This window comes from Bombus impatiens, unplaced genomic scaffold (assembly GCF_000188095.3).
Source record: "Bombus impatiens unplaced genomic scaffold, BIMP_2.2 scf_1506, whole genome shotgun sequence".
Classification (NCBI taxonomy): domain Eukaryota; kingdom Metazoa; phylum Arthropoda; class Insecta; order Hymenoptera; family Apidae; genus Bombus; species Bombus impatiens.
Genome location: NT_177925.1, coordinates 457,075 through 471,281, shown reverse-complemented (window position 1 = coordinate 471,281; position 14,207 = coordinate 457,075). Strand labels below are relative to the sequence as shown.

The 14,207-nt window shown below is 44.0% G+C and overlaps 1 protein-coding gene across 2 annotated transcripts in view; it reads right to left on the bottom strand.

Moving 5' to 3' along the window:
• Positions 1–2,196: 2,196 nt before the first annotated feature.
• LOC100742923 overlaps positions 2,197–14,207 on the bottom strand; it is a 31,162-nt gene continuing 19,151 nt past the window's right edge. For both annotated transcript variants that reach the window (XM_012392677.3, XM_012392678.3), the window contains 4 exons: positions 11,598–11,719; positions 4,872–5,418; positions 4,043–4,576; positions 2,197–3,869 (listed from right to left, as the gene is read on the bottom strand). In XM_012392677.3, coding sequence (XP_012248100.1) covers positions 3,357–3,869; positions 4,043–4,576; positions 4,872–5,418; positions 11,598–11,719 — 1,716 coding nt within the window. In that variant the 3' untranslated portion in view covers positions 2,197–3,356. The remainder of the gene's footprint in view (positions 3,870–4,042; positions 4,577–4,871; positions 5,419–11,597; positions 11,720–14,207) is intronic.

The following is a 14,207-nucleotide window of genomic DNA, read 5'->3' as shown; positions in this document are numbered from 1 at the left end:
CGATCATAAGAGCGAAAAATCCCACTTTGTATATGATGACCCAATCTTGGAAATCGCAAAACGAATCGCTGAAATAGCATTATATTTCTTTCTTCTTTTTCTCTCTCTTTCGTAATAATATGTACAGCTGGTGTCTATGCGATCCACCTTCGTGGCGGTTCACGCGAACGGTAGTCAAAAGTATGGAAGAGATGATTTAAATGGACTTCTATGTGTATCTATAATATATCTGTTTTTACTTAAAATAAATAACCCTCTTTAAGAAGAAAAATGCGCCTCTCGGTCTTGCAAGTACTCGTGTACTCTGTTACACTTTCACAGCATCGTTTTTCTCTCTTTTTCTCTCACACACGCACGCAGACAGAATGCTCTACCTTTTTTTTCGCTTCTGTTCATCTAATGTTCATCAAAATTCATGTAATTCTTCTCTTCTCCTCGACGATCGTCTTCCGCCAGCAACCAACTCTCTCAGGATATGCCCACTCCTGATATGTCCGCGACTATTAAAAATAACCCATTCGCAGTCCTTGCTTCAATGTTTCTTCAGGTACCGATTGACGCGTCAAAACAGAACGCATCGTTCTATGATAATCGACTCGATACAAAAATAACAGGTACGTGAGAGTTTCGTTTCGATAGCTGGGAAGACTACAGTTAAAATGACTCGTTCGTCGATCATCGATACACTCGAAAACAAAAGCTTCGTGAAAAAGTTCTACGTTATTTTCGTATCGACTCGATGGGACGAAACAAAAAAATCTTGGCTTCTGGTCGACAGTGCATTCCGTTAGGCAAGGAAGAAGGGACTGCGAATTATCGACAACTTACTACTTACATACATATTTAACAAACACGCAGTCTTATCAAGTAGAACCCGTGAACGAACTCTGACAAGTAAAAAGGTATAGTTGCCTATTATTCTAGTAGAAATTTGGTTCGACTCGTCCCGCAACCAGGGCGACGAAACGATTTACACGCTGACGCGCGCTATAGTACCTACCCAAATCATCCTCTGTTACCCACATACAGTACTCTCAAGCATATAAAAAAGAAATTCGTAGAGAACGAACCAGACTTGTAATCGTGATACGATACCAGGTTGAAGATAACTTAAAACGACCAAGCCGATTGACTCGCGATATAAAGGAAATTGTTTAAAAAAAAAGTCTGATATTATGGAAAAGAATTCGGTGTTCGTCAAAAGTCTTATAAGGATACTGTACCTGCGTAAAAAGAGCGCAACTAAAAACTAATATGCTCCGCGTGCCATCTCGAATTCGTCTCCTTGTCCCACTAAGCTCCGAGTCAACAAATTCTAATTATACAACTAAGTATTTTACCGTATAACACGAGACACGATTTCGAGGCAGCCAAGGAGCACGTACGATTTCTTACGCTTCTAAATATTCACATGCATTCGTCCATTCGATAGATCGTCATTCACATTCTGAATTCCATGTGTGTCCTTCGGCAAACATTCAATGAAACGTCATTCCCAATGGTTCGTTACGTTCGTTTCGCTTTACGTACGCTCTACGTTTTATCAACGACTACCGATGTATCGTATCTTCGAACAGGTCGTGTTTTATCCGCCTGTGTTCTGTTTGTTCGCTTTCCTTGGAACACTTAAGTAATTAGCGCTACGACATACAAAAGATAAGGCCGCCGACGATAATACACTGACTAGATCAGTTTCATTTGCTCTCTTTCTCTCACTCTCTCTCTCGCGCATGCTTTCTCTCCCTCCCTCTCTTTCACAGTGTGTGTGGTGGACCATCGTCCCATTTCTTTTATATCAACAAAAATATTCAGGACACGGTATCTCTGTCAACAAAATATACTATGTGTCTCGTTTCGCATCCTGAGTACTAATCTACGACGCGCAACGATCGAACACCACGTCGTGGCGTCGCGCGTCGGGGAAGTATTCTTTACTCGATCAAAAATGTAATTAAAAACTCGTATAAGCACAGCGTAGGCCCTGACGAATTCTTCTACCTCACCAACTAACACGATACTGTACAAAAAAGAAGACGGCAATACGGCAAAAAATAACGGCACAGGTACGAATGATGATTACAAGAAAAGAAAAATATAAATTATACCAACAATATACACTTTACTTTACACGTAAAAACCTGATGTTAAAAGCTCTTAAAATTAAAGTAGTTTCGTTTATTTTGTTTTCAATGTTGCAATTCATATAGGAAAATATACCGCCTTCTATCGTACATTGCCGTAGTTCTCGCTGCTTATCCCGACATCCTGGTATTTAATGTAAGAGTGTAACGCTGCTAAACGATGTCCACATCGATATCGGCGAGAAAAGAAACGTGTGCAAACACGAATCAAGTAACAGGAGACGATTGGTTGGGATTAGTAATGCGTTAAAAACCCGTTTTCAACATAGAAATGAATACGATCGGTTCATTCACATTTCGATTTTGTATGATCGTCGTTAATTGATAAAAAATCAGTTGTCGTGGATAAGGACGGAGGTGGCTAACTAGGAACTGCGAGGCACTGCAAAAGGTAAGAACATGAGCAGCGTTTCTACTGGCATTGGATTGCCGCAGTCTCAAAATGAAACGTGTATTGCTTCTTTCAATCCTCTGAACCGTTAACTTCTTCGTCTGCTTCTACTAAATTGCATGTCCGAGGAAAATAGGCTGATGGTGTTTGAAAATTCCTAAGTATTCCGAACTACAAACGCAAGAAACGTTTCATTTTCATGCAAAATACTATTGACATATCCTGTGGCATGTGTAAAGTGAAAGAACCTTCTTTTAAAATTTACCAGCTATTGTATCGAGTATAAAGTTTTTCTTTTTTTTTTTTTTTAAAGTGCACTAACGCGGTGAGAAATATGTAACGATCGTCGCACGCGGAAGAGGAAACTCGCGCCGACAGCTTCAAACATAGCGTATTACGGGTCAATAATGTATGTAGATTATCAAAAAACATCACAGTCGGGTTACTAGATTTTAGAGAAGTGTCCGCTGAACTCCCACTTGACTATATTTTCATTGAACTCGAACCAGATATTCGAATCTGGTTAATACTGACCCTGTTCCAACCTTAACCACTTCGATCGCAAAAGTCCAATAAAGATATAATCGTTCTTCGATCTTTCTAGCTCTTCTTTCGCGCGCGACTAGGTCGTTCGACCCTACTTTCCTCCGATCGCTACTCTTTTCCAATATTTTTGTCGCATCGACATAGCCATCGCTGTTCCACGTGGAACAAATCGGGTCGAAGCGTTTCTCTGTGTAGGCGCTTTCACGCGGTCCAGAAACATCGGTAAAAAAACCAAGAAACCCTAAGGAACGAACAGTACGACGTGCGAGTGATGTGTATCACTTTTTGTCAAACAAGGGCAATTTGCTGCGCACCGCACCCTCGCAAACGACTAACCTCTGCGCGGCTGAGATACTGCATAATGGAACGGGACCCTCTAAGTTTGCTTTCAAGAACGTTAACCTACTAGAACTGGCATCGTGATCGGCAAGTCGCAAGCTACCCGCTTGCTTCCTCTCGAAGTACTCGACGATCTTGGAAATAGTTTTACTGGAAGACCCGATACCGCTTAATCTATCCTCCCAACAGGAGTCGCCACCTCCTAAGCTCGCTATATCTTCGGACGAGTCGGTGTAGATCGAGCTGGTTCGATGGTCGTCCAATAAAAACAAGCTGCTTGCCGCGGAGCTGCTCAAGGTGGAGGTGTGTCGACGATTGGGTGGCTCCGGGCTGAGATCTTCGCCGACGCAGCTCCAAAAACCCGACTCGCAGCTACCTCGCCTTCTTGGCTCCCATCCGTCTCGGAAAAGCGGATGAGTGAACAAGCTGGCAGCGCCCGCCTTTGTAGCCACCTGAAAACCGGATTATCGTTTAATCTCTAATTAACTCCACCGAAACGCAATCTCTACCTGGCTAATTACTTTGATCGCCTAGACACCTCTAATTACCACGTTGCTATTTAGCGCTTGAATTTCGCCTATACGGTCGTTAAATCGCGCAAAAGAGTCAACTTAACTGTCCCTACCTTTCTCTCCCATTTCTTCCTGGCGGTCGGACTGCTCGGTTCCGAGTTTGGTTTCTTTCTGTCCAAGATCTTCGCGATACTGTCGTTCTGCGCGGGCTTGAACTTGGCGATAGCATCTGTGACGCTTGGCCTGACATCCTCCAGAGACGGAAGCTCCAAGCAGCTGGAGAACAAATTGCCAAGGATTTTCTTCACGCCACCCAACGCGTGGAACGGATTCGCCGTCATAGGCCTGTAATGCGGGTCCCTCCTGCTAGCCAGTTCCGCTACCCTTCTCACGGAATGACACCTAGCCTTGTCGGAGGGCGTTGCGTTGTCGCAGCCTCTCGCGTCCGCCGATTGACTCCGCAGACGAGCGGTCTTGCGCTTCGTCGGTCGTCCTTCTCGAGTGATCTCGTCCATGCTGGACATGAGAGCAGGATCCACGGACTGACGTTTACCGATATTGTTCTTCGATTCCTCCTCGTAGTTGCTGATCATAGTGTCCAGGCTGCAGGTAATCTCGTGGAAGGTCGGTCTCGATTTTGGCTCGTACTGAAACCACAGCGACGCACGCGACCGTGAAATGTTTGCAGACTAAGAATATACATTTCGAGCGGTACGAGCGGAGTGACATCGGATATTTTGCAACGAGCGTAAAATGCTATTACCAACTGTATTACCAACGTACATACCGACGATCTTTAACGAATACGATAAGTTGGATGAAGCAATTTAAGAAAATAACGCGGAGAATCGAACGGCTCGATCTGTCAGAGAGTCGAAACAAAATCTGGACGAAAAAGGTACGCGAGCGTCGGAAATTCCAGGCAAGTAATATTCTACTCACGGTGCAACAATTGAAGGCAAGCTGCAGAAAGGCTGGCGGCGGATCAGCTGCCGCGCAGATCTCTGCCACGGCCAGGTAATCGAGGCCAAAGTTATCTGACCGTGGTAGAACGTCCGGATCGGCCGGCACGCGGCCGATCAGCTCGCAGACCACTATACCGAACGAGAAAACGTCCGACCTGTGATCGTACCATTGACCCTTGAGACATTCCGGTGACATCCAATAGGGACTGCCTACGGTGCTCAGCCTGTATCCGGAACTGGGATCCGGGATCTTCGCTGCCAGCCCAAAATCGCCCACCACGGCGGTCATTTCCGACGTACTTTCGTCCTTCTTGATCAGCACGTTTTTCGACGTGAGATCCCGATGAAAGACCCCGCGACTGTGAAGGTAGGTCATGCCCCGTGCCACGTCTCTCGCCAGATTCATCCTGATCGGATGGGGTAGAGGCGTGTGCCTCGACATGATCAACTGTTCCAAGCTACCGCCGTTTATGTACTCTGTGAGGGCGTGCAGTTGACCCTCGTGTACACAGACTCCCATGAACCTGCAATGTACGAATCATAGATCGTCGAAAACAGCGAGAACGAAGATGGGAAAGAGCTAGCGGGAGAGCTAGCGTTTCTCAGGCTCTAGGTTTTATTCAATTCGCTCTCTATGCCCCGGGCACCGCGCATACTATTTTCCTAGCTGCATAATTATCAACGTTGTCGCGCTATTATTATAATTATCGTACGCGAGATTGGTTCGTGGCAAAATGTTTCTCGGTTTTCCTCTATTCTCTATTTACGAGACTTATTACGAAGATAGCGCGTGTAATGGAGGGAAGGGCACTCGCTTCAAATCCACGTTGAAACGTACTTTAAAATCTACCGCCTCGCGACTGATTCCGCTCTCATTCGTCCTAATGGCAAGTCAAGTGTAAATGTCGGAGCTGAGTTTTTCGGAGCCGAGTTTCGCTACGTTTTCTCTGTCCTTACGCGGAAAGGCCAAAGAACGAAAGGCGGCGAGGTGAATTTTTCTTGTGTTCAGAGAACGAGGTTTAATTACCAAGCGAGTCGCGGACGCGGCGCGGCTCTCTTTATCAATCCGCGCACGAAGCGCGAAGTCGTTTCGCTCGTTACTCATCTTTCCCTATAAAGATCGCGACCTTCGTGTATCGGGCGAGGACAACGCAGGACGAAGGTCTACGACCCAGATGTGCACGCGACTATCATCGAACGATCGACGAAACGCTCTGAATAAAACGCGTCGACGCGAAACCCGCTGACGAGCAGAGAGAAACGATCGTTTCTCGTGATAAACGACACCGAAATATGGGCACCGCGATCTGTGGTGTTTTTATGGTAGCTCGAGTCGAATGGGACGCTGCGATATGAAAAAAGACACGAAAATGGAAACTTGCGCATATCACCCGACGGGTTTTTTTCAAAGTATACAAATATTCGAGTACGCTTTTCTATATCCCTTGGTATTTCGTTTGCGATAGAATCGACTGACACACGTTTACAGCCTCGTTAAGTTCATTAACATCATCTGTCTAATGTGCACCTCGCCGGTAGTTTGTTTACTGTGTCCGAAGTCGCAATTTGTAACTAACAGTAAAGCAAAACTAAGGAAGAACGAAGTACGCAACCAGTGTCTATAATTAACCAGAGATAATCACATTGCTCGAATAATCGTGGTTACACAAATAATTTATCGTACGTGGTCATCTTATTTTAGATAGATCCGGAGTATCGTGCGAATGAATTCACGATTTTATTCAGCCGCACATACGTCGTTTAAAAATTCCAGTACAGTTTAATGTTATTGCTTGTTGTTAATAATCTTTCGGTATCTTCGTACAAATCGTCTCGAGGATCAGGACGAAGGAAAGATCGAGATGTTTTGAAAAAAAGGTTCTACGTTACCAATGCTTGTAAATCAACGACATAATCTCGCAATTTAGTATAATATCTAAAGCGAATTATTTGATAAGTTTCACGTGGGTACCTCTAATTATCAGCTTTTTCAAAAAAATACGTAAAACTTTTCGACGAATTATATCATCGCAGTCGATGTTTTCGCGTTTGCGAAGGAACGTAAGGCGATTAGGGAGTATCGATTTGACACTTGGCACGATAGTCTATCACCACCCAACGAACGTCGGAGTTTCCTCTTTTGCCTCGAAACGTGGTCAAACGCAAAGCGAGATTTGCTTGATTTTCCGCTTCGGTCGTGGAACCGGATAATTCAAATCGATCAAGAAAGGGGAGAAGCTTTTCCGCATTAGACGAGAAAGCGTTTCCTAAAACGCGCTTACTTCCCATTATCTTTAATTGGCTTTATCAAATATATGCCGTTCGATCTCACCATTACAACTATAGTTTCTGTCGGGTGCACGCGTGCGTCGATTTCCATGAATATTCTATGAACTGCGATTCCTTTTTTAACCCTTGTACATTCATTTATAAATTTCCTCGAAATATCGCAAAGCTGCTGCACACGTTTCTACGTGGATCCATGTCTTAAGGATAAAGAACAGTGCGAATACGTGCGAATGGGAGTACGCGGTGTGTCCAAACGGTAATGAAATAGATTTCGATGCTATTCGAGACGTAATATCTCTATTCTGCCTTCGATATTAATTTCAAACTCGATTCAGCTGACACGAGCGATTTCGCAACTTGTTTTAGTAACGCGTTACGGAAATGGAACAGCGACATATCGAGCAGTGCCTTGCTTCGCACTCTCTGTAAACCAAAACTTTGGTCGACGAACATATCTTTGTGGTTCTACAGCATCCACGACCTTCGGACACGAGTCCATACAACTTTTTTTCTCAAAAATTAAAAGCCATCTCGAAGGACATAGTTTTAAGGAATCGTGGACAACGTGCAAAAGGTTGTAATCGACAAACCGAAAGTAGTTTCGATAGAAAAATTCCAGCGCTGTTTCCAGGAATAGGAGTACCGCCTTCGCCGGTATATACCTTCTCGAGAGAACAATTTTCAAGAGGATAATGTACATTTTTCGTTACACGACATAAACATTTTGACAGGGCCAGTCTCGTTACTTTTTAAACACACCTCGTAGTCAACATTAGCGTGGAATTGTATCGTAACTGGAAGTAATCTTTTTGTCCAAATAATTTGGAACCATATTATATTATAAAACATTTGTTACATCGTAGAAAGGAAAAGTGCAAAGTTCTGAGAATGTATGAAAGTAAAATTATCGCTACGTGTTTGATCTATCGAAATAGAACGCGTTGCTCATCAACCGTGACCATTTTGGTTGCCTACACACAAGGGTTAAACCAGTGAAAACCTGATACTATTACGAACAATCTAGAACTTCCTCCTTGCTCGATACGTCATTCCGTGGGTTTTACTGGTCCGATAGAAAGAATATTCGAAATGCGGCCTACCCGTCGATACATCGCACGTGTCTTCGGCAGAGGCGAATTACCGCGAGCTTTGTACGTCCGATTTAACGACAAGTCCGCGATAGAGCGATAGTAATCGACGCAATAGGAAAAGCAGGCTCGTCGCGTTCGACTCGACGATTCTTGCCACAGATTAGATTACTCCGTAGGTGGCGGCGAATTGAACAAGTCAGAGTCGAGGTTCGTTAGGTCGATGCATCGCATCGAAATGTCATAAGCTTAACGAGCGTAGGTAAACGTCGTGATAAACGCCAATTACCGATCGATAATCCGTTCCATTGACACGACGTTATCTCGCGATGAGACTAGGATCCTTGTAATTCGTGTGCGTGAACCGAGCAGTATCTGGAAACGGCGAGAAACTCGCGATCCTTATCGAGATACAGTTTGTAGCTCGATAAGGATACCGGTCGATTTGTAAACATCGTTACATCCAAGTAAATACATTACCAAGTATTAGTTTGGAAAGTTTCCAACGTATGGGTTTAGGATAAACTACTGTTCCTGGTTCGGGAAAGAAATCGTAATTGACTAATTAGCAAGGTTTCGACGAAAGATTTTTAGATAGCTGGATTCGCTCCAATCGAGTATAGCGCGGTATCGCGATCATTTACGTCGAAAATTGTACAGTTCCAAGACTTAAAAGGTGAACTGTTATGCCGTAACGACGATAGTTGATCAACTGTGATACCTGGTTGATCGTGTACGAGAAAAAAGAAAGACAAACTGGTCGGGTTGCTTCTGTCTTCGCTTCGACGTTTCGATTCGATCTTCGATTCAAAGTTCTGATTTTTGGGCGAATACGCGGTATATCGTATCGAGCTATAAAAATCGGCGGCACGTTGTTGTTGCGGCCTATATCAAGTTTATCGCAACAATGATCGGACGTTGACAATCGGAACCGTATCTTTGTATCTGTGTGCGACCTCGCGCGTGCGAACCACGATAAATTACCGGTCAATTTGCTTCTACCACCGGTTATCGCAATATCCCCGATAGAATGATCGAAACTCCGCAGCATGTGCGACTATCGACGCGATTCCATTCGCACGCACGCTCGCTCGCTCGCAAATCACGTCACGTCGATGGTGTCACTGGGCAGCATGATTTTTCGCTTCATGGCCAGCTTCGTGCTACTATCGATCATGTCTACGACCACGGCAGTGCTCTTGTTCTTCGGCGAAACTACTCGGATACACGCCGATACGTCTTAATGCTCCGATAAGATTACACGAAATTCTTACAAATATTATCGCACTAATATTGTTCATAGTATCGATGTACACAATACCGGATATTATCGTAAGAAACGTATTAAGAGTAATGCTTAGCAACAGGATTACGAATGGAAAAAACGCTTAGAATGTTTCGTGTCTTTTTTTCCTTTTAATTGTTATTTACGATTTCTATTCTTGTTTGTAAGGAAATTGTCAATGAAAATGACTAAGAATCATAGGAACGCGAAGGTCTTTGTTCGGATCTTACGGATTAAGTTCTATAACAATTGGCTAAAAATCAATAATGGCGTAAATAACAAATTTTAAATACAGTTAAACTTTTAACAGTATCGTTCCTTTACTTTCACGACTAAACAACGTAAGTTAATAGTAAAAGGTTGTTACAGACACATTTTTTAACGATCTTGATATAACTTTAAACTGACTTTTCAACGGAAATATCAAGAAGAATAATATATATGAGTGTGGGACAAAAATGTTGGGAACATGTACTGAAATTTGGACCAGGAATTGTCCGCAGCGTTTCGAGAAGCAAAGTTTTGGACCGGCTCGGACAAGCTAGTTATTCACGAGCACGTTTCTGGCAGTTGACGCGGAATATTCGAAGAAACGACCGATCGATTGACGCGAGTGTGGCGTTAGTAGTAAATCTTGGTCTCGCTCTTAACAAAACCAAACACACGGTATGTACGTATATCGTACGTATCTCGAGATTATCGACCGATTTCATTCATCCATATTCCTTGAAACGAAATGTGTACACCTGGCGCGTCGTATCGTTCCAAGAATTACGAAATTCACGCATCGGAGATTATTCTCCGTCCCTTCTCTTTTTCCATCGAGCTGGCTCGCTCTCGATGAAAAGACACGATGCCGACGATGTTCCTCGCGGTTTTCGCAGCCTTCAACGAGAGAAATGCCAGAAATAAGATCCACTAGCCACGCGGGATAAACACACACAGCCGAATCTGGGCCAAGCCGTTTATATCGTTGGAATGCGTTGTCGCCGCGGATGCGGCGCGTCTAGCCGCGCGGCGCGGTGCGGCGCAGAGTAGCGCGGAACAGCGATACCCGCTGCCATTATGTCATAACTCGTAACTTGCAAACCGCGAAACTCTTTTAACATTAGCTCCGCAGTCAGCCGGTTGCGTCAACCAGCAACGATCCATTTCGAAGGGACGTTGCTTGTTCGCGTGGCAACCGACTGCTTTACGAGATGAAATCCTACGAAGAAGATAAACAAATATGCACCGTCTTCGTTATTTTACCGGAAAGATTTTAGCCGAGATCTTAGTCGATATTTTGCCCGAGTTTCTCTATTCAGACGTCTGAACGTTGAATTTTGCTGATAATAGAATGAACGTATACAAGGTATAGAAATGGAGTAGGTATTCGGTCGTCGCTCGTACTCGAGACCGCTGCAACTTCGTTGCAATTACGTATTCCGAGGGAGAGTGATTGGAAACTTGGAAGCGCGACAGTGAAACTAGCATCGTCGATATGCGAGACTTAAATTACCAGTTGCTTATTTCTTTCCACAATCGAGATCCAATCGTCACGTAGGAGAATAAAAAATTAGTCCGTTTCGAGATTTCTCCGGTTTTAAACGATATTCCTTCGACCGAGCTCCAGTTGAGACATCGATACGCTATTTTCTCTCCACGCCGCCTATGTGTACGTAGTATCTGTTCGAAAATAAATTCGAACCGACCGATAGAAGAAAAAAACGTGGTCGCCTTAATTGCTTCGACCAACGAATATGCCGGACGTTTCCATTTCGACGTTCTATCCAACTAGTTTCTATTTCCATCGCGATTCGCGCGACAACTCGCCCCGTTTTAATTTAAAACTACCGGCGAAGAAAGCGAACGACACGCGTGACTTGCCGCGCGTCGGATGGACCGTTTCTCGCGCTTATTCCTTAATTAATCGTTCGCTGACTGGTTTCTCGAGCGAGGACAGAGAAAATTCGGCGCGAAGCGAGGGGGCTGATTTTCTTCGTTATGGTCAGCCGAGTTTCTCCAGCGCAAAAGCGAACCGGACTTCGATTCGACTTACCTGAGTATGTTCGGATGGCTGAGTTTGTTCATCAGTTGAACTTCTTTCAGCATGTTTGGCCTATTCGCAGGCAGCTGGTTCATCTTCAGGACCATCACCTGACTCGTCACTTTGTGGGTAACCTGGAAACCGGGTACACAGATGTTGAACACAATTTTCTACGCCGTCGTGAAACGCTATGCGTCATATCGTCGAACCCTTGAGCCGTTTAAGCGTTTTCTCGTGTATCTAGCGGTTACTCGTAACGTTATGAAACGTGACATTTATCGTTACTGGAAGTGCTCAAAGTACGCAAACAGTTAGATCGAAACTGTAAAGTTATGGATGCGGTGAATGCTTGTATCGGCGAATAACACGTTCGGAGATCGACATGCATATACTTGCGATATTGGGTCAGTGCAAAAGTTCGCGGCCGATTCCAATAGACGTTATTAAACTACTCGCAAGTCCGCTAACATCCGTTGTCGTATGTGCAAACTTTCTAGCGGATGAAAATGGCGATGTTCGATTTTGTATTTTGTATTTTGGCAGTTTATATATCTTGAAAAAAGAGTTTTTGAAAATGAACGGAGAAAAGATGTAACTGTAAAAACACATTCGGGACGTTTACCAAGATCGTGCACCAGCTCTCGGTGTAATAAAAAAGTGGCTTGCATAATCCAGACGTAGCGCTTAATTTATTGCAAAATAATCCACGAATTTTAACCGACGAAGTCGTAGAGAAACTTTTCTATTACAGGAAGAACTGGTGCACGGTCTTGGTAAACGTCCTGAATGTTTTTTACAGGAATTCCCACCGTTACACCTTTCCGGGATTCGTAGAGCATGACACGAAGCAAATGAATCTTTCCCTCGCTCATTTTTCAAATCTTTTTTTTTTTACAAAGCAAAAACTGTCAGGGCATAAAAGTTGCTGTTGAAATAACGATTGAAAATGACTCTTTTTATCCGCTATGAAGTTTGCACATGCAATAACAGATGTTAGCCAGACTCGCGAATAATTTTCTGACATCTATATATCGTCGTAATAAGTCGCCACGCTCTTCGTGCTCTATAGAGAGACAATCTTAGGGTTGAACGTGTAATTTCAACGAATTTTATATTATCGATTTCTCTCTTGTTGTTTCATCTTGCCACCGAATATGCGTGCCATATATCTCTGTTGTTTCATTCGACGTAACTAACTTCAAAGATATTGATCGCCGTAACGCTATTGGTTTGTTACGAAATTTCGTAGATTTATAAATCTTCAAAAAATCTTCCTAAAAGCTTCCTAAAATTTTTGGACGTAACAAGTCCGCTTCGCAACTATGCAAACGGATTGTAATACATGCTGCTTTTTAGCCGTCGTATCGAAATTAGAAAATCGACAAATGCCAATGTCTTATGTTTCTTGCGTGTGGTTCTCGAGCATTTGATCGTCAGACTTATCGGTGAGAACACGCATCTGCCATAAACACAGTCTAATCCGAGTCAGTTCCGAGAGAGAAATACGACTTTGGACGAATAGTTCTCGATCGTATCGCGATAGGTCGCTGATGCTTTGGAATGCCTGCATTGCGTAAAGGTAATTTTAGAAAGCCGAGTGTCCAACTAGAGGAAGAAGAAACCGAGGTAAGTACGGATCGTACGAGTGTGAAACGAGGGCTTCGTTCGGTCGAGTTAACCGATAGCTCGGCTAATTCGTAGCTCTGTTAATAGGGATGTTGTTATTCGCCAAGTTTTCGCGGTGGATCGAAGCTCGCAACGAGACTTTCTCGTACCTGGATCGTTCCGTGCGTTTCCACCGCGGGCAAGAAAATTATCTCGATGCATATTACACTGTAATTAAGCGTTCCCGCGAACGACGAGGTGCGATATTAAGTGCGGTGTTCGCCGTTCCCAATCGTATAACGATATCTGTGTGTACCGCGTTTTCACAGCTCGAGGAGCGCGTGAGAGAACGTCAGGCTGATTCTCACGAGGCAGAAACGTATTAATGAGACGCGACGTAGCAGCGTACAACAGCTTCTACAACCACGGAGAATCCAACTACACGGATATACGCTGTGAATCGCGTACGAGGATCGATCACCGTGCAAGGATGCCTTCAGTGATACCATTTGAATATATTTATCGGTTTGTTCGATCATTCGCTCGTTCATTCATAGATGCAAACACGTTGCGTTACTACGAGAATACGATATACCAAAGAAGCGGCTATGCATGCATAATAAACGGAGAGTAGAAGAATTTAAAAGCAAAAGTGTATCCGAAGTGTATCTTTGAACGATGGAAAACAGCTACTTCTACGACTGATCTTAATTAGGATGAGATGCCACTTTTCGAGATATCAATCGCGAGGAACGCGCAACAGCATCTCGCGTCTTTAAACTCTGTCGAGAGAACGGGAAAAACAGGAAGAGAGTGAGAAAGGGTAAGAGGATTTAATCTCTCTTTCGCTGCAAATAAACGGGTCAACAGTGAGAGGCAGTCGTGGTATCAGTGTCAAAACGACTCCGTGGAGATTATAATCGCGACGGTACCGCGTCGGAATGTCGTTACAACGACGGCGTCACCGTGGAAGCCTGGAATCTTTGAATCGGCTCGAGGGGCGGAACGCGCGACGCG